Below are 25,319 nucleotides of genomic sequence, written 5' to 3'. Positions count from 1 at the left end.
TAATTTGTTTAATTTGAAATATCTATATAGTATATGAGTACTCCTAAGAGTATATGCTCTCATCTGCCTTTGCAGATTTGTTCCTGGTCACCCAATTTCACTATGGGCATTATAGGCAGCCTTAAAACTTTTGTTTTCACTTCGTTGGTAATGGTTTACCAATGTATTGAGAGCTATCATAGATTTACTAGAGTTTGTCATAAAATTTTAATATGCAAGTGCTTAATTGAAATTGAATAATTAGCAAACACCGTTAGTACAATTTATCTGATAAACTGTATCCTTAATGTGAAGAATTGTTAGATGTACATTTTATATAATTCACTGCAATCTGATTTACCATTTCTATATTCCAAATTTTTTAATAAAGTTTTTTTTTTTTTAGTTTTTCTTTAAATCATATTATTTGCTATTAACCTTTAATATTCTGCAACACTGTAATGAAAAATTCTCAGTATTTACTTGTGCTGGGAATATGGCTCAGTTGGCTGAGTACACACCAGGCCTAAGTCCCAGCACCACCAGAACCATGAAATTAACTCTTAAGCATAAAAGAAGCAAGGCATATTCCTGTACATTCCCAAATGCGCATATTTATCTTGAATAAAAAGACAACAAGATCTTTGGAATTCCAGACAGAGAAAGATGGAGAGGGGTAGTTTCCAATTCACAAGACAAGAAAAAAAAAAGTGGCATTCAGGGCTCAGAAAATTCGAGTGTAAATGCTACACACACTTATCCCACGAGATCCGCCAGGCGGGTGGTGGACGTCTTTTGTAAGTGGGTCCGTTTTTTACATCTATGAAGACGTCTTTCCACATCCCGGCAAAGGTCTGTTCCTCCACGCCCCCGGTGGCAGGCGGTACCGCCTTCGAGAAACCCGAGGCACCTGACGCTGGCCGACCGTTCCAGCTAATCCAGACCCGACAGGCGGCGGTCTGAGAGTCCCACTTCGGTGCCGGACAAACACTGACCACGCGGATCGGACGCCCCGCAAAGGTGTGCGCTGCGGCCAGGAGGAGTCCAGTTCGGGGGGCGCGCCGGACTCCGCATCCCCGCCCGCCTCGGTCTGAGTCTGCGCACGCGCGGCGGCGGCGGCGGCCCCGGGGGGGACGAGCCCACATCAGGACCCCATCCCTCCCTGCGGAGCCGTGCGCGGGCCTCGCGGCTCCCGGAAGGGGGCGGGGCCAGGCGCGGACACGCCCCGGCGCGCCGCAAGCGAGGGGGGGGGTGTCCGGCCGCGCCGTGTTTCCGGCGCGCTCCCCCGCGTCCCGCGTCCCGTGGTCTCGCCCGCCCCCGCTGCCATGTTGGATTGTGCGGCAGCCGCCGCCGCCGCCGCCGCCGGAGGACTGGAGGAGTAGCGAGTTTAGCGCAGCCGCCGGAGTGCGAGGACAACGACCATCCGGCCCGAGCCGAGCCGAGCCGAGCCGGGCGGGAGCCGGGAGCTTCCCTGTCTGCACGCGGTCCGCGGGCGCCCGCCGTCAGCTCCTTCCCTCGGCCTCCGCGCGCTGGAGGAGCGGCGGGATGCTGCGCCTGTGACTGCCCGCCCCGCGCCCCTGTCACCCCGAGTGGGACCCAGTGCTCGCCCACCTCCGGAGGAGACAGCCCTGGACGCTCCACCCCACCGGCGGCACCATGAGCTCGGGCCAGCAGCCTCCGCGGAGAGTCACCAACGTCGGCTCCCTGCTGCTCACCCCGCAGGAGAACGAGTCGCTCTTCTCCTTCCTCGGCAAGAAATGTGTGGTCAGTGGCCGAGACCCCTGTCGCCACCCCCCCCTCCACCCCCCAACGTCCCCTGGCGGGTTCGGGCTGCGGGGACTGGAGAGTAGGAGGGAGAAGGGGGGCGGGCGCGGCGAGGCTGGGGGTCCCGCTGCGGGCCAGGCCTCCAGCCTCCCGGGCCCTGGTGCTGCCCTCGCCCTGCTCCCCCGGTGCAGGCCGGCCCTGCCAGGAGCCGCCTCCCGGAGCTGCTGGAGAACAAGGGAGTGTCACCTCTGCAGGCCTGCCCAGAAGTCCAAGTCGGGGTCCGCGCCCTTGCAGCAGGTTCAAACTTTACTCTAGACCACAAGGGGATTTTCTTCGTGCATCAGCAGCTTAATCTCAGAACAGGATCCCAGCACTGGCCCTTGCTTTACTTCCTACTTCTGGATCTGGGCTATCTTCCTTAACAATGCTTAGAGGTCTTAGGAGTGAATAGATGGCGAGAGAAGCGCATCGGATTTTCGATCCCCCTTTAGGATTCCAGGAGAAGATAGAGTGCGGTGCAGGTTCATGGACACCGGATCAGAGCAAGGGGCAGGAAATACTTTGCCTGCTCCCCATTGCAAAGGAACAGGGTTTATTTCTCCAGCCTTTACGCCTAGGCCTAGTTTCTGTTCTCCGCCCCACTGTTTTTTTTGTTTGTTTGTTTTTTCTCCCCCTTGCATTGGTAAGAAGGGGTGCCGCTCTCTCCGCATCTATGCGTAGAGAAGCCGCAATTTCTAGTAGTTCTTGGCCATTGGAGTCAAAAGTGATTTTGAGTTTGGTCTTGTGGGGCCAATCCCAACCCAAGCTGGCTGATTGGGAGCGAGCAGTTCTGTGGGAAGGGGGAATGCTTGTTGTTGACGGAAGCATTCATCACGTTGGCTGCAGGCGCTTCTGGGGCTGGGAAGGTTCTCCCTGGTGAAGGCCATATCTTAATCGTACGGAGGTGACTCTTGAGTTGAAAGGGGGATTGTTGAAATGCTGGCTAGTCCCTTGCTAGCACCCGCGGGAGTGTGTGCCCCTGACACCCAGGAAACACGCAGAGAAGTTTCAGCTGAGCAGGACCACTTTATATTTTTCCTTAGCAATGTTAGGTATGTCAAATCACACTACACCTGCTTAAGAAGTTAAGAGTAGACAATTTCTGGAAAGTTACCAGCTTAATTGTTAACTTTATGAGCTTACTCTTTGTATCTACTTTTGGAAACTAAATCATTCCACAGTACTTAAGATGTATTTCTTGTTCTAAAATTTAGACTGTAAAGAACACTATGTCCACAACCAAAGTAGCAAACAGTGGTCAAAAAAAAAAAAAAATGGGGTGACAACTTTAAAGGTGAACGAAGACCTTCCTTCTATATAGTATTTTAAACAAATGAGAAAATGGAGCCCTTGGCCCCAAGTCACACAGTAATTTAGGAATGTAACTGGAACTGTATGTCCAGTCCCTTTGTACTTTCCACTACATCATGTTGTTTCGTGAGCGTTTTTTTCCCCCTTAATGATTTGGTTATCAAAGTGGTGTTAAAGGAATAACTACTTCATTTTTACATAAAACTAAAAACATTAAAATGTAAGTTTCTTAAAGCATTAATTTTTTGCATGTTTTCAGTTTAAGACAATCTCCAGCTTTTTTAACGTGAGCTGCCTGCGAACAGGGAAAAGGTCGACTTCTGCTGGCTTCGTTTAGTGTTTAGTATAAGTAGCTTACTGTGTTCACATACCAGGTCCATGAACTTCAGGCATGGAGGACATTGCATTTATGTGCTAGTGTACTCATTGCTCAGAGCTTAACTGTGGTGTTTACCCAGGGTTTCAAGGAAATGACAGATGTGGGAGTATATTTTGATAGACAGAGATAGCATGGCTCACAGTAAGCATAAGTGGGTTGCTGAATCGGTTACAAGTAGTCAGTGCTCAATTTCTTTACATATATTATTAATCAACTTTACCTTTTGAATTGCAGTAATTTAAAACCACATTGTTGCCTTCTCTTGTAAGATGAAATTATTGTGAAAATTAACTAAAATTTGGAGACTGGTTTAATAGAGAGCAATGTAAAAATCAATGTTTTGGAATAATCTTTGTAGGCCTTGCTCTCTTTTTTCATTTAAAACAACAGTGAAATGCATTGTCTCAAGTCGAGCAATAAATTTACAGGTCAGATCAAATGTAGTAAGCTGATGTGATACATTCAGAGCTCTATCTGTGAAGTCAAGAAATGAAACTAGTTCTGTGGTGTCAGATTATAAGCAAGTTCTTCATTCCTTGTTTGATCGAACAAACATGTATTGAGTAATTGAATGTTGAGGTCAAAAATCAAGATTGATGCTTGCCTTTGGGGAATTTAGTGTCTGATGAGGGAAACAATGTGTAAACTGATGAATAAGTCAGTACTTAAGAATAAATATGCAAGAGTTGCCTGTCACAAGCAGAACTATAGCCTTGTAGTCAGGAAATGTGGATTTAAGCTCAGGATCTCTTTGGACAAGGCCCTTAACCCTCCTGTTCTATATTTGCTTTTCCTACCTGTCAAATTAGAATGCTATCTCATGGAGTGGTTGTGTTGGTTAGGAGTATATAGAAATATCTAAAAAGCTATTATACAAGGATGAGAACCCTAGGGGAGAGTATATAAGGAAAAGCTTTATAGAATGGACAATACCTGAATAAGATTAACGGGTACTAATTAGGTTGATAAAGGATATGAAAGTACTTGGAAAATTAAGAGAGTTTGTTAGGGAACAAAGGTTTTGCCTGTATTTTCACATTTGTGTATGTGTTGGAATCATGGTAGGAATTACTAGATATGTGTGGTTAGGTTCAACTTCTTGATAATTACATTTTCTAGGTCTGAGTTAGAGCTTGGTCATTTGTTTTTATTAAGTTTCATGGGAAGATTCAAATGTGCATTATTGCTTGAGAGTAGAAGTCTGTTTCTGATGGCTAATTCTAGACATGTCACGTTGGAAACATTGGACATCGCATTGGCGATAATGGGCTTGCTTTTGATGGAGTTTGTATTTTGTGAGTAGTCAGAACAGGTTCTTTTAGTACAGTATTTCTTTGTCAAGATGGATTTCATAACTAAGAGGCAGATATAGATGAGGGAGGAGCACTGTGAGTGGGGAGCTACAGACCAGGTTTTACTTGGAGAGTGTATTTGGGGTAAGGTGGAGGCAGTATAGAAATGTGCTGTGGGTAATGAGAGGGGTGACAGAGGAGATCCCACAGGTGTTTATAGATGCCCCATAAAATACTAAGGAGGGCTGAATTAAAACAGTTTTGGGTAGAGGATTGAAGTATGATTGAAAAGACTCCCAGAATGACTAAGTCCCACTTGGATGCAGAAGGTAAAGGGAGGGAATTGCAGTAAAGGCAAACATTAAAGGAGAGCAGAAAGGTGTGTAGAAGTAGACACAGCCCATTCGCTGGAAACCATTGGTTTTATGGAGGAAGTGAATCTTAGAAATCTATTGTTACAGTATAGTTCGAATAGTTAAGACTTTATGTAAATTAGAGTTTCGTTTAAAGTTAAATGTAATATGTGAATATGTGTTACAACTTAACATTGGGTTAATAGTCCTGATAATATCATTACCTGGAGTATTGTCTCAAACTTAAAAAGCAAGATTCACTTATTATTTGACAGGGTTTTTCTGTGTCTTGGCTGTCCTGGAACTTGTTCTGTAGATGAGACTGGTCTTAAGCTTACAGAGACCTTCTGCCTCTGCCTCCCGCGTGCTGAGATTAAAGGTGTGCACACTGTGCCCAGCAACGTTCACTTATCTTATTGTGAAGTTCTGTTGATTTTCAAGTAGTGTGATAGCTAACTTGTGTAATTCTTGCCATGTGGACTTTAATATGTGTAGTCGCAAATAAGTAGGGAGTCAGTGGGGAAAATAACACCTGTAGCTAGTTCTGTCCCACCCTCTTTGTTCTGAATGGATTGAGGCTGGTGAGGATTTGCCATTTTTTCCTACCATACTCATCCATTTTGGTTTTTGTTTTGGTTTGGTTCTGTTTTGTCTTGTTTTCACTATTAGTGATTCTTAGAATTTTTTTTTATTAATTAGTGTTTTTTTTTAACCTTCATTTCCTTTACTTCCTTAGCCCTTGTTTTTATTACTCATATTCATCAGTTAAATTGTGTTTCCCAGCTTTGTATGCCATTCTGAGAGATGGACCTAACACCTTGGTACTTTTCTATAATTTTCGCATCTATCACAGGTGAATGAATACTTCGTGGTTGAATAATTATAATTACTCATTTGATTCAGCCTAAGGAACCTAGTCAGCATTTCTTAACTGCTTGATCAAGTTGAAAAAAAGTCAGACTCTTGGCAGATGTTATCTGGAGTTCAGTCTTGCTTTATTAAGCAAAATGGTTTCATTCCCCTACTAAGCTAATATAGGTGGTAGGAGTGGCTGTCTAAAGTTGTTTTGTTTAAGCCACACCTTGTATGTAGCAGTTCTTAAATCGGTGTAGAGGCAGAGATATATTTAAAAGATATTTTCTAGAAGATGGCCTGAATTAAGGCCATAGTGGTAGAATGAAAGTGGGAAATGCCTTTGACCTTGAGCAGTGAGGAGAGAAAACATTAAAATTCACTGGATTTGTAATATACAACCATGAAAAATGCCCTCCTCTGGTGTAGGAAGAAGGTGAGCACCAAAGTATGATGCAGCGTAGATTACATGAGCAGAGGCAATTGGGGGGGGGAGGGGGATATAGCCTACCTGTAAATCTGGTCAGTTTCAGTTCTTAGAGTGGGCACATTTCTCAACCCAAGCATCTAGATCTCTAAAAGGGTCTTACTATAGTGGGTTTTAGAGAATTCCATAGTTACGTAAATCATGGAAGAATGACTGCCACCTATGCAATACTTCAGGAATTTGTAGAAGCATATGAAGATTTTTGTTATTGATACTATTCAATGTTTGTTTATTACATTTCCCATTGATGGCAAGGAGATCTTAGGGTAAAAATTGCTTTGATCTAGGTAAATCAGTTCTAATAATTTTGTTTAAAGTTAGGTATGAAGTCTATAAAGATGAGCTTTTGAATACACCTCTCTGAAGAGTTTCTGAGCCTTTTAAGCCCATCCCCACCCACTAGTTCTGCCACTGTTTGGCCAGTTCTCTTCTGTTATGGGACAGTGTTGGGTGTTTTATATAAAATACATCATTGCAAAAGTTATCCTTTATTTAGTGTAAAAAATACTACTTAACGGTTAATACCAACTTACCCAGTCTAGAAATAAAATGAAGTTTACTAGAATAATTCAGCAGACTTTGCGGTTGGGGATTTAGCTCAGTGGTAGAGCACTTGCCTAGCAAGCACAAGGCCCTTGGTTCAGTCCTCAGCTCCGACAAAAAAAAAAAAAAAAAAAAAAAAAAAAAAAAAAAAAAAATTAGCAGACTTGGCTAGGAACTTCATTATCACTCATCTTAGAATCTGTTGGACGTGCCCTGAAGAGAGGAATTCCACCTGTAGTGCTGCTGAAACCAGTATTGTAGCCTTTAGAAACAATATGTATTTATTTATTGAGAAAAGGCCTCTGTCTAGCCTTAAGCTTGCAATGTTGGTGTGGTTGAACTTTAAGTCCTGATTTTTTGCCTCCAGCTCCAGAGTTATGGGATTGCTGATAAATGCCATCACAGCCTAACCTTCAGAGCGTAAAGCCTGATTTATTTCAAGTTTATAAAAACTGGGAAGAATAAGATTCAGATGAAACATATGCTGATAGCATCTCATTTATTTTATTTCTGTCCATATTCCCCATATTTTAAATAAATGATTTTAATGGAAATATGATAGCTTTTTCAATTTTAGGTAGGAAAATAATTTTAAAAGAGCAGACAGAGTTAGGCTTTGTTATATATTATTTTGTAGGGCTAGAAGTCACAGCTTTCCCACAGGTGATAACCTAGTATTACGAATGCAACTCATTTTTACTATAAAGATTCTGGAGGGAACACAACTCAATACATTCTTATTCACCTTTATAAAGTGTGCACTGCAATTTGTAAATGTAATTCTTACTGGCTTACTAATAACCTAAAATAGCAACTCTTTAACTGCTATTATTAATTAGAAGCTGTTTGACATCTTCAACTGTATTCATAAATGCTACATAGCAGAAATAAATCTCATGTTTATTTACTGTATCACTGTTAGTTCTCCTAGAAGTAGTAGATGATTCCAACATTTTAATGGTGATAAATGATAGTGAACAAATAATTAGAAAACTCCATTCTCACTTTTAATTTTCTGTTATGTGTGACACAGTGGTAACTTGCCTAGCATATGGCAGGTTCTGGAATCTTAGGATGGCCAAAAATAGAAAACTCACTTTAGAAGGTAGAGTCAAGTGAAAGTTAGGTAGTTAAGTTTTTATTTTAATTATCATTAACATTTAATTCAGTATCCTAGACTCCAAGATTCTGTTGTAGTATTAATTCATTTAGATTTATTTTTGACTTGTCATTGAAGATTTAATAAAGGAATCATCTGTAAAAGAAGTGCTCATTGAAGATTTGCTAGATTGAAGCAAAGGAAAAATGAAAAAGGAGTCTAAGAATACATGCTAATGTATTGGGATTATCACAAAGCTATATGTTTAGTAACAGTTTAAAAGTCTTTTTATTTACAAAGTTGAACATTTATCTTAGGTTTTTAAAAAAGCTAGAACTATTTACAAAGTACTTACCAGACCTGTAGTTCCAAATTAAAAAAAAAAAAAAATTAAGTCTTTACATAGTATTGATTATTGAAGTCTAGAAGTTTCCAAGGTTACTGAGGGACCAGTCTAGGCCTTGTTTGGCTTGGCCAGCATTGGAGAAGGATGGCATATTACTGTTCTGATAGCTGGGACAGAATGCCTGACAAAGCACCTTGCAGCACAAAAGGTTTATCTTGGCTAACAGTTTGAGGTTTCAGCCTATCCTAGAAAGGCACGTCAGTCAGAGCAGGTTTACCTGTGGTAGCCGCCCTACCGGTAAGGCAGTAAGGGTGAGGACGCGTGTGCACATGCCAGTTCTTGGCTCACTTTCTCCTTCTCTCATGTTTATTCAGTTGGGGACCCCCAAGCCCTTGGATGTTGCTGTTCATTCAGTGTGGTTCTTCCCTATCTGGGTCTGGAAATGCCCTCACAGGGATGCCTAGGATGTCTCTCCAAAATCATTCCAAATTCCGTGAAGTTGGCAGTGAAGATTAACAATCAGAGTGCTTTTTCCAAATGAGTTGAAGGGCTAGAGAGATGCTTAGTTTACCCAAAAAGCGGTATTTTACATACTGTTCAACTTACCTTTTTTTATGTTAGTGGTATATTTCCTTGTCTACTTATTCTTACTGCATTCTTTTTATTCTTGCGTTTAATGCTGTATTGCTACATTATATGAAGTTACAGTTATATGTGACTTATTAGTCTTTATTGATAATACTACAGATGTTGTAACAAAATACCACAAACCAGGTAGTTTATAGAACAATTTATTCTCTCATTGTTCTGGACCTAAAAATCTAAAATCAAAGTACTAGCAGAGTTTGTTCCTTCTAAGAAACTGAGAATGAATCTATTTCATACCTGTCTTCTAGCTTATAGCAGTTACTGGCAGTCCTTAGGGTTCCTTGACTCCAGTGTAAATAACATGGCATGGTGTACTCACGCTGTCTTCTCCTTTATAAGGACACTAGTCATATTGCAGTAGGGGCAGCCCTAATGACCTTATTTTATCTTGGTTATATTTCTAAAGATCCCTCTTCCAAGTAGGATTACTTCACAAGTATGAGGGTTAGGATTTCAAGGTAGCTTTCTGGAGGACACAATTTAGCCTAATATCTATAAAAAGAAAGGTTCAGTAATGTAATAAACATTCAAATGTGTTCTTTCCAGTTTTTATATAAAATAAGTTGTAAGGAAGAGAACTAGGACACACGCATTAAAAGTCCCATGAGGGTAGATAACTGCCTTACTGCCCTCCAAACAGTTGTTACAAGCTACGTTTTCAGCAGCACGGACGGGGTATTTAAAAAATGTCTTACTGATGAAAGAGTCTCATTGTTGTATTTGTAGTTCTTGTGAAATTGAACAGTTATCTGTTGAGCATGCATATTGTTCTTAGGCCGTTCATTTTTCTCTTAGTGATTTGGAGGAACTGTTTATGAGTACTGGATAGTAGTTCATATCATAGTATTTTGGAAACTTACTGTTTACCTTTTGTTAAAATTATCTTGATGTTTGTGGTCACTCTATAAATCTTAAATTTTCCTATGGGTATTATCTTCTCATATCTTCCCCCCTGTTTCAAAAGCTTTATTTTCATTTGGTTCAAGGTTTGTGAGTGAGGCACTGCAGGACACTTATAAAATTGTTTAGTGGCAGGAGAGGCTCAGACATCAGCTGACTGCTACAGAGTTCAGGAGCCTCTGGTAGGCCTCCAGGACTTCTGGTAGTACTTGAGGTTTGCTTCTCAAACTTCCCCAGAGACAACTGGGGCCTGGCCAACCCTGTCTTATTAATAATCTTCATCTCCTCATCCAGAAGTGGCTCTTGTGGAAGTCACAAAGATGAGAGATCCTTAGGGCAGAACCCAGGACAAGAAGGTCCAGAAAGCCTTGCTTCCGGTTATTATTCCCCAGGGCTGTCTCCATGGGCTCTGGTTTTACCCCCACTTAATCTTGGGAAAGCTTCTGTACCTCCTGCACAGCCCAGCTATGGAGCTAGTTTTCCATCTTGTATAGACAATCTTGGAGCCATCTTTTCTTCTTAGGAGTTTAGGAAGAAGTGACCCATTCATCTAGAACTACATTGCCTGAAAGAAATTGTTGCCTGGAGAAAGGCAGCTGTAGGTTCAGCTAAAGGTTCAAAATAACCAGGCAGTTTACTGTGCCTCCACCTCTGATCATGGGTGATGGGCAGTATGGGAGATGATCACAAATAGGTGGTGGTGGCCGTTTCTGGGGCTGGTGAGAAGGTACTGCTGGAGAGATTTAGAAGGCAGTTGAAAGTTTAAAGGAGGGAGTCTCCAGGTCTGTTCTGTAGAAACACTGTTGAAATAAGACACACATCTAGAACCTTGGTGTGAACTATCTTGTTACATCAAGTTTATTAATTAATTAATTGATTAAATATATTTAATAATTTATACTTTTTTACCAGTTTGAAACAGTCCTTTGAGTTTCCAGGTGTACTTAAAACTAATTTTACATTCTCTTCTGTTTTCTTTAGCCTGCTGCCTGTCTAGTACAGTTTCAGTGAGTATAGCTGTACAGTGATGATAGAGCTGGATTAGAGTAAGGCTTTTCTTACCTCAGTGTTTCCTATGACTTTGATTTTGCTTGTACTTAGTACCAAGGAAAACTATGCTCTTTCTACCTATCACCAGAAAATAGTTGTTTTGATTTTTTTTTTTTTTTTTTTTTTTTTTTTTCCTGGAGCTGAGGACCGAACCCAGGGCGTTGCGCTTGCTAGGCGAGCGCTCTACCACTGAGCTAACTCCCCAACCCCTGTTTTGATTTATAATAGCACTGGATTTTAGGTTAATTAGAAAGAATTGATACACTGAGGCTTCTTGTTGGTTTCGTTTCTTGTTGCTGTGACAAAAAGCATTCTTAGGGAAAAAGAATTTATTTTAGATCACAGTTTAGATTACAGATCATCCTAGCAGGGAAGTCAAGTCAGCAGATATTTAGAACAGCTAGTCACATTAGATCCATGTCAAGAGCAGAGAGAAATCAATGCAGGCACACTAGCTGCTCAGCTTGCTTCCTCTACTCTACCCTAATTCAGGACCCAAACCCACAGAATGGTGCCACCTACTTTGAGACAGTCTTCTCATACCAATTAACATAATTAAAACTGTCCCAATAAATATGCCCACAGGCCAAACCAATCTAGACCGTCCCTCATCTAGACTCTCTTCTCAAGTGATTGTAGATTGTGCCAAGTTGATAATTAAAACTCTGAATTTCCTTTACAATTTTGTAATTTTCTTATGCACTAGTCATTTTTTAAGTACAAGAGTATTGCTCAGATATGCTTGTTTAAATAGTATTTAAATATACATGTGTGTATACACATACTGCATTGCACAGAGTTCCTGGTTTTCCCTAGTATGATTAGGTTCCGCATTAAGCTCTTCTCAGTGGCTTGAGTCCCATCCTTTTTTGTGAATACCTACATATGTATATGTATGTCTGCATTTTATCTAAAAGGAATCACTAGGAGGTTTTGTAAAGAACAGATATATCTATCTCGTGCTTTTTTTTATTATGGGGTCTTAAGTGAATGAAAAATAGGCTAGAGTAACAAATCTAACATGTACCGTGGCGATCAACAGATAGACAGCCTGTCTTGATTGTTCTGTAACTCCCCTCAACCTTTCCTGGATTCTTTTAAAGGGACTCTTCAGCAGCATCTGTCTATCACCCAATCATTCTGGTAAAAGGTTTATCAAGGTTATTCTTTTAAAATAATCAGCTTTTAGTTTCATTGATTTGATTTCTATAGTTTTGTTTTCTATTTTATTAATTTTTCTTCTGGTCCTATTATTTCCCTGTGCTTACTTTGCATTTTTCAGGTTTTCATATGGTAGCGATTATTAAACTGACTTATGGCCCATATTCGTTTTTCTTTCTTCTTTATTAAGAAATTTTTTGTTCATTTTACATACCAACCACAGATCCTCCTCTCTTCCCTCCTCCCACTTCCCCTCCCCCAGCATCCCCTCTCCCAACCCACCCCCAATTCTCTCCTCTGAAAAGGTAAGACCTCCCATGGGAAGTCAACAAAGCCTAGTACATTTAGTTGAGGCAGGTCCAAGCCCCTCCCCCTGCATCAAGGCTGTGCAGGGTGGCCCACCATAGGTAATAGGCTCCAAAAAGCCAGCTCATACACAGGGATAGATCCTGATCCTACTGCCAGGGGGCCCCTTAAGCAGACCAAGCTATACAACTGTCTTGCATGAGGGCCTAGTCCAGTACCATGGGGCCTCCTCAGCTGTTGGTCTAAAGTTCATGAGTTCTAGCTTGGTTTGGTTGTCTCTGTAGGTTTCCCCATCATGATCTTGAACTCCTTTGCTCATATAATCCCTCTTCTTCTCTCTTTGATTAGACTCCCAGAGCTCGTCCTGGTGCTTGGCTGTGGATCTCTGCATCTGCTTCCAACAGTTACTGGATGAAAGCTCTGTGATGACAGTTAGGGTATTCACCAATCTGATTACTAGGATAAGCTAGCTCAGGCACCCTCTCCATTATTGCTAGTAGTCTTAGCTGGGGTCATCCTTGTGGATTCCTGGGAACTTTCCTAGCACCAGGTTTCACCCTATCACTATGATGTAGCCCTTTATCAAGATATCTCTTTCATTGCTCTCCCACTGCATCCCTGTTCTAGCTTAACCATCCTGTTTTCTTATGTTCTCATCCCCTACCCTCTTATTGCCCACTCCCATCCCTAGTTTACCCAGGAGATCTCATCTATTTCCCCTTCCCAGGGTGATCCATGCATCCCTCTTAGGGTCCTCCTTGTTATCTAGCCTCTCTGGAGCTGTAGGTTGTAGTCTGGTTATCCTTTGCTTTACATCTAGTACCCACTTATGAGTGAGTACATTCTGTATTTGTCTTTTTGAATCTGGGTTACCTCATTCAGGATGATATTTCCATCCATTTGCCTGCAAATTTCATGATGTCATTCTTTTTATTGCTGAGTAGTACTCCATTGTGTATATGTAGCACATTTTCTTTATTCATTCTTCAGTTGAAGGGCATCTAGGTTGTTTCCAGGTTCTGGCTATTACAAATAATGCTGCTATGAACATAGTTGATCACATGTCCTTGTGATATGATTGAGCAATCCTTGAGTATATACCCAAGAGTAGTATCATTGGGTCTTGAGGTAAATTGATTCCCAATTTTCTGAGAAGTTGTCATACTGATTTCCAAAGTGGCTGTACAAGTTTATACTCCCACCAACAGTGGAGGAGTGCTTCCCTTGCTCCACATCCTCTCCAATATAAACTGTCATCTTTGTTTTTGATCTTAGCCATTCTGACAGGTATAAGATGGTATCTCAGAGTCATTTTGATTTGCATTTCACCGATGACTAAGAATATTGAGCAGTTCCTTAAATGTTGGCCATTTGAGATTCTTCTGTTGAGAATTCTCTGTTTAGCTCTGTAGCCTATTTTTTAATTGGATTATTTGATATTTTGATGTCTAGTTTCTTGTGTTCTTTATATATTATGGAGATCAACCCTCTGTCAGATGTGGGTTTGGTGAAGATCTTTTCCAGTTTTGTAGGCTGTCATTTTGTCTTATTTACCGTGTCTTTTGCCTTACAGAAGCTTCTCAGTGGCTTATATTCTGACTTTTAAAAAGTAAGTATGGGGCAGGAAAGCTGGCTTATCAGTTAAAAGTACTAACTGCTCTTGCAGAAGACTTGAGTTCAATTCCTAGCACCCATATGGCAGCTCATTACTGCCTGTCACTGTAGTGTTAGGGGATCCAGTGCCCTCTTCTGAACTCCTTGGGCTTCTGCAAGTGCATGGTATACATACATACGTTAAGGCAAATATACATAAGATAAAATAAGTATTTTTTTCGAGTAGGAATTTATTGTCACCTATTTTCTTCTAAGAACTGTTGTAGTGGGGTCTCTCATACCCCTCTGTAGTGTATCAAACTGACCAATAGTTCTCAAGGCTGCTTAACCCTTGCTAGTTTTCTACCTACTAAGCTCTTTGACTGTAATTAGGAATAAAACTGCTTCCTGTAATTTTTTTGCCTCAAATATTTTAAAACTTTATTAGGTGTATAAATATTTGCAGTTGTTATGTCTTGGTGAATTGACCCTTTTGTCATTGTGAAGTGACCTCCTTTGTGCCTCATAATATTTTTCTCTAAAACCAGTCTTGTCTGAAATTAATATCACCACTTCAGCTTTCTTTAGCATGGGGTTAGAGTCTCCTTGCATTCTTCCTTCCTCAGTCTCACTGTCTTTATTCCCGGTATGTATTTCTTGCAGGCATGCTAATAGTTGTCCGTAATATCTGTGGAAGAGTGGTTTGTTTGTTCCACACATAATATCTGTTCTGCTGACTACTTTTCAGATTTTCCTGTTACTAGTTGTATTTTTAAGGGATCTGATAATGGTGTGCTTTTGTATAGATTGCTTAATGTTTTTGTGCTGGGTGGTAGTGGTTGTTTGTTTCTTGGGTATATGGGCTTACACTGGTTTGCCAACTTTGGAAACTTTTCTGGCTTTGTTTTTAAATGCCACTCTGCCCTCATGGACTTCGCTGGCATGTGTCATGGACTGCTTAAAGGCTGTGCTGTACATTACTGCTGTTCTAGTCCTTGTTTTCCTCTCATTTTATGTCTAATGGCTGTCTATGTCTGTCATAAATACTTCATCTGTAGTATCTAACTTACCATTTCAGCACTGTTTTTATAGCTGGAAGCTTAATTTGGTTCTTAGTCCATGTTTCTATATCATGTCTAATCCTACTGTAGCTTTAATATATGGAATACAATATAATTGTATTTCTTTACTGATTGTATCCTAAGGGCAGTTTTTCTTGACTCGATCTTGTCTTCACTGTGGAACTATGTTCTTGCTTTTTTTGTATGCTTGGGAATTTTTAGTTAATACCAACTATTCTAAAGTTTAACTAGCCTTAAATTTTTGATAATGTTATTTTTTAAAATTTTTGTCTAGCTGTGTGTGTGGAGGCCAGAGGTCACTTTGAGTCTTTCTCAGTCACTTTTTACTGAACCAGGGACTCATCTGACTAGACTGCTAGACTGGCAAGGTAGTGAGCTCTGGGCATCAGCTTTTCTCCACACCCATAGTAGTGTTGCTATGCTGGGTTTCATGTGACTGCAGTATACATTTACATGTTATCAAGGTCCTGCTTCACATAACACTGTATTGCCTCGTGGACAGTGGAGAGCCCTTAAAGAGTTTTTCTATCACCACCATATAAATTTGCTGCTGTTTTAGTTACTGTTGTATTGCTATTAAGAGACAGCATGGCCAAAGCAACTTATAAAGAAAGCATTTAATTGGGAGCTTGCCTACAGTTTCAGAGGGTGAGTCCATGACCATCATGGTGGAGAGCATGATAGCAGACAGTTAGGCATGGTACTGGAACAGTAGCTGAGAGCTTACATCTTACAGACAAGTTGAAGACAGAGAGAGGGAGAGAGACTAAGACTGGCATTGGCCTTTTAAACCTCAAAGCCCCAGTAACATACCTCAAAGGTCATACCTAGTCCTTCCCAAAATAGTTCTGCGAACTGGGGTCCAAGCATTGACATAAGAACTTATGGGGACCATTCTCATTTAAATTGCCCCAGCTGCCATTATTTTTACTTACTTAAAAGCTATAATCACAATTCAAAAGCTGTAGTCACTGAATGTTTCTTTTACTAATCAAATTATCTGTTGTTAGGTCAATTAAAAATAAGAAAAATAATACATTACATTTTCTGTTTAGCATCCTTTGTACATATTTGAATTTCTGTCTGTTTTGGTTCCTTTTCTTTTTTAAAAAATAAAAGTCCACATTATTGAAAATAATTTACAAATAAAAAATAGCATGTAGCTATATTAATGTAGCTACTTAAACAAACAAGCTCTTGCCCAGACCCAAAGTCTATACATCTCTCTCAGTGTTGGTTCCTTTTCTTCTATCTCTGATCATAAGCGATGTATGTAAAGAAGGGTTTATTTTCTCCCTTAAGGGTATATCGTCCATCATTGGAGCAGGAACTCAAGGCTGGTGGTCATGTTCCTTCTCAGTCAGAAAGCAGTGTTACAAATGCTGCTGCTCATCTTTCTTCCTCCTTGTGTCATTGGAGACCCCAGCCCATAGAATGAGGCCTCCAGTTTAGGGCAGATAGCACCCCAGTTAACCTAATCTAGAAAATACCTCACAGGCACACCTAGATTTATTTTTTTATCTCCATAAAATTCTAATTTTTTAAAGTCTAATTTTTTTACATTTACTTACTTATACTTTGTGTTGGAGGATGGAGAGGGACATGGTGAGTGTTCCACAGTGGATGTGGAGGTCAGAGGACAATCTTAGGGAGTCAGTTTATTCTGTCTTCCATGTAAGTTCCAGGGATGGAATTTAGGTCCTCGGGCTTGGCAGCAGGTGCCTTTAACCCATTGAGCCAATTAGACAGCCCTTTGTGGAGAAGATTCTAAGTCTCAGCAAGTTGACAATCAAAATTAATGATTGCAGTGGTCCCTTTTTTTTTTTTTTTAACATTTCTGTAAGTCAGTCTTACTGATAGCAGATTCCCTTCATTTATGTTTGAAAAACTATTTCTCCTTTACCTTTGAAGGACAGTTTGCTGGATACAAAATTCTGGGTTGAGGAAGTTTTTACATTATGAGTACTCCCATTATTCTTACTGTTTGTATGATTTCTGAAGACAGTTCATTGTAATTCTTGTCCTTATCCCGCATGAGAGAACATTCTTCAGTATGAACTCTTACAATTATTTGAAGCACATTTAGGGAACTCTTAACTTTTGAACCTATCTAATAATCATTATATTTTCCTATTTTTTGAGAAAGATACAGGGGAGTTTGTGAAGCTTTTTTATCTCTTTCATTAATTTTATTGACTGTAATTTCATTTGTAGCCCAGATTTATGCTCATAAAACATGCCCAGCCAGTGACTATTGAATTTGGCTGTCAGGAATCCACCACTGGAATATGTGGAGATCAGAATTAGATTCATACATGTACTCAAGTACATCACCAGAGGACTCCTGTTAGTGTAGCATTTTAAACTGACTTTTGGTATTGTTCCATAAGCTTTCTCAGCCCAACCTGTTCATTTCTAAAAACAAGCTTCTTCACAGAGTGCTAGGAAACAGCTCAAAGTAATCCAGAAAGTTACGTAATACACAGCTGTGAAGTTTTTGGAAAGGCTCTGATAACAGTCAAGTGACTTACTTTAAAAATGACTTCTTTCTCATTAAAAACAGTGCTCAGTATTAAAGATTTACTATGGTGATAGCCATATAGTGTCTGGTAGCCACTAGCCATGTGGCTGTTAGACAGTTGAAAGGTGATTAATTCAGCTGAGATGTTCAGTAAGGTGAAATGTGCTCTGGACTTCAAGACTGAGTACAGAAAGAATGCATCATGCTATATCATTACACCTGGTTAATGCTAACATTGTAGGAACTTTGATTTTATTTAAATAAAGTTTGCTAAAACTCATTTTGCTTACTCTGTTTACGTAGTGACTACTTAAGCATTTGAAATCTCTTACCTGTCATTTCTACTGAGCAGTGCACACTTAGGGAGGTTGCAGAGTAAAGTCAAGATCAAAGTAGTAATAACCTGTGAACTCTTATGCAGAAATAGTACTTATATTTTTGTCCAAATATTAGTAATAGATTTTGTTATGCATGAATTACTAAATAAATAATTGCCCACACATGCACTTACTCTCAGCTGACACACCTTGGAGGCACACTCATCCATTCTTTTATGGACATTATTTCATGTCAGTGAGCATGTCACTGACAAAGGTCATAATTAATATGTGAACTTAATGCTTCCTGGGGAAAACATTAACATTCTAACACAAAGTTGTGTTGTAGGGAGGTATGAATGTGTATTGGGCGAGGGGTAGTGAAAGCTGTTTTTGAACCTGTAACTCCCCTACCTCAGCTTTCCAAGTTGTTAGGATTACTGGCATGTATCCAATGACAGACTTCAATTATTTTACAATGATAATTTCCAAGAAATAGGCCTGTCTACTTAAAGGAAAATAACTTTTAAAATTTGACTTTACATTGCCAAATTGTACTACATGTTAAGTTGTGCCTCTTACAATGACAACCTAGTATGTCCTTTATAGTTCTTGATAGTTCCTAAGCCCCATGTAATAGCAAGCAAATATGAGGACCAATATTCTTTTATTTTATCCTGTTGAAATGTTCGGCATTTTAAAACATTTACCAAATGCCGGAAATACTTTTTCTGAGCATTCTTAAAGATACCTAATTTTAAAATGAAAATGAACAAATGAGGTAGATATAGCAATATACTTTCAATGAAGTTTGTACATTTTTCTGGTAAGTGAGGAGTGATGTTTCTTTCCTAAAAAGAAAATAAAGAGAGATTAATATTTATTGTTAAAAGGAACTTCTCTTGAAATTAGTTACTTTGAAGTAGGATGTATCAAACAAAGAAGTGGTCAGTGTTGTGTGATTTGCTTTTACCCCTTTCATGTTAAGACACTCATTATTTTAAAAGTTAAGCTGTACAGGTTGGGTATAGTGGTGCACAGCTTTAATCTCAGCACTCAGGAGGCAGAGGCAGGCAGATCTCTGAGTTGCAGTCCACCCTGGTTTACATAGTAAGTTCCAAGATAGCCAGAACTTCAAAGAAAGACCTTGTTTCCAAAGGACAAAAGACCAAAAAAAAAAAAAAAAAAAAAAAAAAGTAGGGCCTGGGAAGATGGCTCAGCTTAAGGACTGGAGTTTAGTTTTGGATCCCCATGTAGTTTTTTAACTCTGTGGAGATCCGCCACCCAGCTCCCAAATAAATACACAGAGACTTATTCTTACTTATGAATGCATGGGCTTGGCTTGGCTTGTTTCTTGCCAGCTTTTCTAACTTAAATCCCGTTTCTCTTTAACTATGTTTTGCCTCTGGGCCTTTTGCCTTTATTCTATATATCTTATCTTTCCTTCTTACTCTGTGGTGGGCTGGGTTGCTGGCCCCTGGGGTCCTCCTCCTTTTCTAGTTCCTCGCTCCTTTCCCTAGATTTCTCCTCGTATTTATTCTCTCTGCCCACCATCTCTGTCTATTTCTCTCTCCTGCCTACCTATTGGCCAGTCAGCTCTTTATTAGACCAATCAGGTGTCTTAGGCAGGCAAAATAACACAACTTTACAGAATTAAACAAATTCAACACAAAAGAATACAACACATCTTTGCATCATTAAACAAATATTCCACAGCATAAATGAATGTAACACATCTTAAACTAATAGTCCACAGTACCCCACTACTCACATAAAAGCTGGTCTGGCCTATCAGTAATCCCACATCTAAGGGTATGTGTGTGGTGGGAGAGGAGGTGTGTGATAGAAGTGAGAGATAGAAACAGGATCCCCAGGGCAAACTGGCTAGCTAGACTAGCTGAGTCAGTAAGCTCAGGGTGCAGTGGGTGACCCTGCCTCATTAAATACAATGGGAAAGGATTGAAGAAGTCACCAATGTCAACCTCTGGTGTCCATGTGCACACATAATGCAAACATGCATACTGCACACGTGCAGAAATTTATTTTAAGGTATTATTTACAAAGGTAAATACTCAGATCTTAAATATTAAGTTTGACAAGTGATATGCTATATATCTTATACTATATATAGATTACCTTCAAAATAAGCTTAAGAGTATCTAATGCCTCAAATAAAGTTTCTTTCCAGTTGTTTTCTTTTTCTGTCATTATTACTTTGGCTGCTTAGACCTTTTGATTCAGCGTATTTTGATATTCATCTATGTTACTACCTAGGTTTTCATTTTTTGCTCAGTAGTATTTCATTGATGAATATACTATGATACATGTTTATTCTCATATTTAAATCATTTATAATTTTGAGTTGGGTTGTTTATAGTGTTTTTGACTGTTACAGAAGAGGCTGCCATAATTGTTACACTCTTCTGTTTATGCACATCTTTTGTTTCCAGTGAATACCTGGAAGAATCGTATTATCAAAGGGTAGATGTGAATTTATCTTTATAAAGAACTGTCAGCCAATGGCCCTGCCAGTTTTGACTTTTCAGTGAATTTGAGCTAATTTCTCTTCAACATTTGGTGTGGGCTGTGATTTGGTTGGTGGTAGTGGAATGGTCTCAAGTGACTCTTACTTGTACTCACTTAAGGACTACTGATGTTGAACACCCTGTCATGGCTGTTGGCCACTTGGGCATTTTGTTCTTTCTTGGTTGGCTTATCTGCTGTTTGTAATGCTTTGTAGCCATTCTTTGTGTATTTGAACATAAGGCAGCACTTAGAAATGTGCACTTCTACAGTCTTTTAGTTGTCTGTTCATTTTAATATCATAAAGACTAATTTTTTTTCTTTTAAAAAAAAATTTTTTTTTGATTTCTAAGAGAACTTGGCCTATGCTGACCATGACAGTTCCTTCCTAGAAGTTTTGTGATCCTGAGTTTTTCTGTTTAGTCTTATGATTCACCTTTTTCTTTTCATACAGAGTTAAGGAAAAGAATCTTGTGGGGTGACTGTAGGACTTTGTCATTGCAGGTTCAGGTTTGTTCTATTTGCTGAGTCATTCAGTACAGCACAGCTTGTTAAGCTTTCCTTCATTGAGTTGTCCTGGAGCCTTGTCTCTCATTTAATGGACTTAATTTGCTCCCCTAATTTGTGTTTTACGATTTTTTTGTTAGTATAATATTAATTTGATTATTGCATACTTACCCTAAATCTTAAAATCAGTTATGGTAAGTCAGCTTTTTTTTTCTATTTAAGGTTGTCTTAGGAATAAATTCATCTCTCAGACTTTTTCAGAAGCTAGTGGTTTGATTGGCATTGTGATAATCTACTTATCAGTTGAAAGCAGCTATTATAACATTGCCAAGTTTTCTAGTTTATAAACACAGTAGCTCAGTATTTACTTTGAAAAATTGTTGATTGTTGGTGTAGGTGGTATTTAACTTATTTTGTTTTTGTTCACTAATATGAAGTACTATACAATGTATTGACTGTGTATCCTTTAACCTAGCTAAACTGAATAATTAGTCCTATGGGCTACCAAGATGGCTTAATGGTTAAGAGTGCTTGCAGCTCTTGAAGAGGACCTGAGTTTGATTCCTAGCAGCAGGGAATCCTAAAATAATTAGTTGTAATAGGTTTGGGTAGGTTTTATATTTTTTAATCCACATAACCATGTCCTCTATGAAGAATCTACTTTTTTTCTGATCTTTGTAACTTTCATTTATCATTTTTACTGGATTTGTAATAAGAATACAAGTGGTAGAGCACTTTTTCAGTATAAATGGGCAAAGCAACACGTGTCTGATTTCCTCCATCTAGTTAAGAAGCTCTGTCGTGAGGTGTTAAATTTTGTCCTATTATTTTCTTGTTGTTACTGAGATGACTATATTATTTTTTCTTTGTCCTTTTGTTGTTGTTAATGTGAAAACTTAAAATGTTGAGGCAGCTTGTATTCCTGGATAAGTAAACCCTATGTGATTATTATTATTACTGTTTTTCTATTTTGGTACAGAATTGTGGGCTCCATTGTGAGTCATTTTGGCTTTCGGACTCATTCACTTCAGGAGGTATTTCACTCTATGGCTGAGAAGTTTAGTAAACATGTTTTAATTTCCTCTTGTATGAAACCAGTTCCTTCTAAGGCTGGTAATTAAGAAATACAAGTAGTTTCACAGCACTGCTTGATACAAGTATTCCATTCTAAATATTTGTTAATAATTTTATTGGGATATTGTAGAGAAGTCATAGATATTTTAAAGAAGTAATTTCATTTTCTTTTTTAGAAATACCACAAAGTAAATTAAAAGCAATGCTTCATAAGTGTAAACAGGACATAAATCTCATGTTCTGCATTTACATATTCTGTACCTGGGTATGTATCCACAGTGGCAGTATACTTGCCTAACAGACCTGAGACCCTAGGGTTCAGTACCCAGCACCACAGGAAGAAAATAAAAATGATATGTTTTTCATTTAATTCTTTTCCTTCCTTTAAATACATTTTTATCAAATGCAATACCTGTTGTGTTTTTTTTTTTCCAACATGAATCTGTATATTAATAGGTATCGGACAAGTGGAAATCATGAAGCAGAGTAAACTGGAAGTAGAGTGACTCTGAAGGGGCTATTATAATACCTCTGGCAAAAGGAAGTGTAAATTTCAGGACTCATTGATATGATATGTAGCTTAGGGGAGAATTGAAATCTTCTAATCCCCTTTTAGAAAGTAGGATAATAAATATTTTCTGTGTTGGTGTCAAAGAGTGCTCGGCATTGTGGGCTCCATCATGAGGCAATTTGAATGTCAACTCCTTTTTGTTGTTTACTACACATCTGTTTTAATTTCCTCTTGTATGAAGTTTGCTCTTTCTAGGGCTGCTAGTTAAAATACAAAATACAAATAAAATTAAGCAGCATAGACAGGATGCAAAAGCATTTTGTTATCATTGGTTTCTTTCAAGAGTTCAGAAGTAAAAGAATGTGTGTACTTTAGGAAGTCTCTAAGAAGTGTAGTGTTAGGTAAGGTATTTTTTTAAAACAAATAGTGAAACTGACTTTGACTGGCTTAATCAGAAAGGAATTTATTGGTCACCGGAGGATTTCATGGAATCCAAAACAGAGGAACAGTAAATCTTCAGCAACGGCAGAAGGCTGGGATGCTCTGAACAAAACAGCAGGAACCAGTGGAACCTTCATCAGTTCCCTACATCACTCCCCACAACCTGTCACTGCTAGAATTAAGTTCCTGGGAGGTGAACTGAGTTGAATGGGAAGAAAGAAAAGGAGGGAAGTGCCATTCATGATTCTCTTATTTTGTGATTTGCTCTCAGGTTCACATCACTTTTCCATGCCCTTCCACTCTGATTGTTTATATGGAAGTCCAACAAATTAAACATAGTTATACATATGCTACATAGATACCTGTCTGTGACTGTCTCTAAGGGCTTGGATAATAGAGAGTTACAGAACGTAGAATGGCAAGTACAGAGTTAGAATACAAAGCCAGTCAGTTTAACTATGCTGGTTAATCACATTTAAGAGTTGAAAAGACTTGGCCTTCATTGTAGATGGGCCTTTCCCTGTAGAAGACAAAGCTTGCTTGTGACTGGACGCCTCTGTAGCTACATAGCATGGCATTAAGGAATCCTAACTTTTCATTTCTAAGCATGCGGCTCAAAAGCTATTTAAAATTTTCCTAGATTGCAGTTTGTCAGAAAGATGGTCTTTTCCAAGGCTGATACTCTGATGTGACTTAAACAGGTCATTAAGTTTTAGAAAGCTAAAACATCCCCTGATTTAAGAGCAAAAATAGGTGTGTAAAAATTAACAAAGTTTCTTTTGTGTTAGTCTGCATTTCCCAGCTGTTCCTCCCCTCTTTAAACACATACACACACAAAAGGACTAGGTAGGTGGCACCTGGAACTAGATGTTTCACCTTTGTGCTTACTTGGGGCAAAGGCAAATGACATATTTTCTTTCACCTTCTGTACATTTGTTAGCATACTCTTGGCCCTTCATTTTACATCTTTCTTTTTTCATAGAACTAACTTTATCATTACTTAAGAAGCACCTCTCTTCTTTCCTTCATTATTAAAGCCACTGTGTATTATCCTGTTGTATAGCTAAACTGGTTTGTTTAATGGATTAAACAAGTATTTTTCTTGTTGATAGAGAAAACTTCCATTGTATCTATAATTTTGGATATAGTTTTAAGGTTTAAAGATTTAAATTAGTGTAAGGTTTTTAAATCTCTAATGATTTTGCTAAAAATCTTTCTAAAATTTACTCTTGCTTAAATAGACCAAATACTACATTGAAATCATTTTAACACTTACATGATAAGACTACATTGTCGGACTGGAGAGGTGGCTCAGAGGTTAAGAGCACTGACTGCTCTTCCAGAGGTCCCGAGTTCAATTCCCAGCAACCACATGGTGGCTCACAACCATCTATAATGAGATCTGGTGTCCTCTTCTGGTGTGCAGACATACATACAAACAGAACACTGTATACATAATAAATAAATCTTTAAAAAAAAAAGACTACATTGTCTTTGTAAGCACTTGGATACTATCCATTTTATGCAATATTTACTTAGTCCAAAGTCCTTTCTTTTCTTGTTGGACACAAACTATCTTATCATGGTATTTTTGGAATGCATTCTTTTTTGACCAACTTGGCTTTTAGGGTTTTTGCTGAACAGTTGTAACTTCTTTTTTTATACCATATACTGTATGGTATTTTGCTTCTGTAACATTTCTCATCCCTCAGAAGCTTCAGTTTTAGTGTTTTGTAGTTTTGCTGCTGTCCTATAAAAACAAGTATTGTTGGAGCGTGATTCCTGTGTTTTCTGAAGTCCAGACATGACTGTAAGGTGGAGGGAAGTTCTTGATTGTGCCCTGTTCCCAGAAATCACTAGTGTATGTGTCCCTGGTGTGAAAACCCTGACTGGCTTTACCAGTGATCATCATTTCTCCCCCAAATGAAATTAGTTTTGTTTCTGAGCATGTTTATTTCTCCATGATACTTTTTGTCTCATCTATTCTTGATATTTCCTACCCACTAAAAATTTAGCCTAAATTTAACCCTAACCCTTTCTAACAAACCAGTCCCCTGGAAAAGGTTCAATAAAAGAGAACTACCCCACTCCCATTGTTCTCCCCCCCCCCCATATCAGATAGGTAGAGGCAAGAAAGTAGAGGCAAAGGCATAGCAGAATTGCCTCAGAGAGGATGGGTGGGAACTACCCTCTTTTGGTTAGGACAGCCCACCAGGCAGCTCCTGAATACAGTCTCTGCCA

General features: G+C 39.1%; 1 protein-coding gene across 1 annotated transcript in view; it reads left to right on the top strand.

Annotated features, from left to right (window-relative positions):
• Nucleotides 1-1,289: 1,289 nt before the first annotated feature.
• The window catches only part of Wasl (WASP like actin nucleation promoting factor), a 59,199-nt gene continuing 35,169 nt past the window's right edge, over nucleotides 1,290-25,319 (top strand). Inside the window, exon 1 of the mRNA XM_059257438.1 lies at nucleotides 1,290-1,743. Coding sequence (XP_059113421.1) covers nucleotides 1,636-1,743 — 108 coding nt within the window. The 5' untranslated portion in view covers nucleotides 1,290-1,635. The remainder of the gene's footprint in view (nucleotides 1,744-25,319) is intronic.

Source organism: Peromyscus eremicus, chromosome 3 (assembly GCF_949786415.1).
Source record: "Peromyscus eremicus chromosome 3, PerEre_H2_v1, whole genome shotgun sequence".
NCBI classification, from domain to species: domain Eukaryota; kingdom Metazoa; phylum Chordata; class Mammalia; order Rodentia; family Cricetidae; genus Peromyscus; species Peromyscus eremicus.
This window is presented reverse-complemented; position numbering and strand designations above follow the sequence as displayed.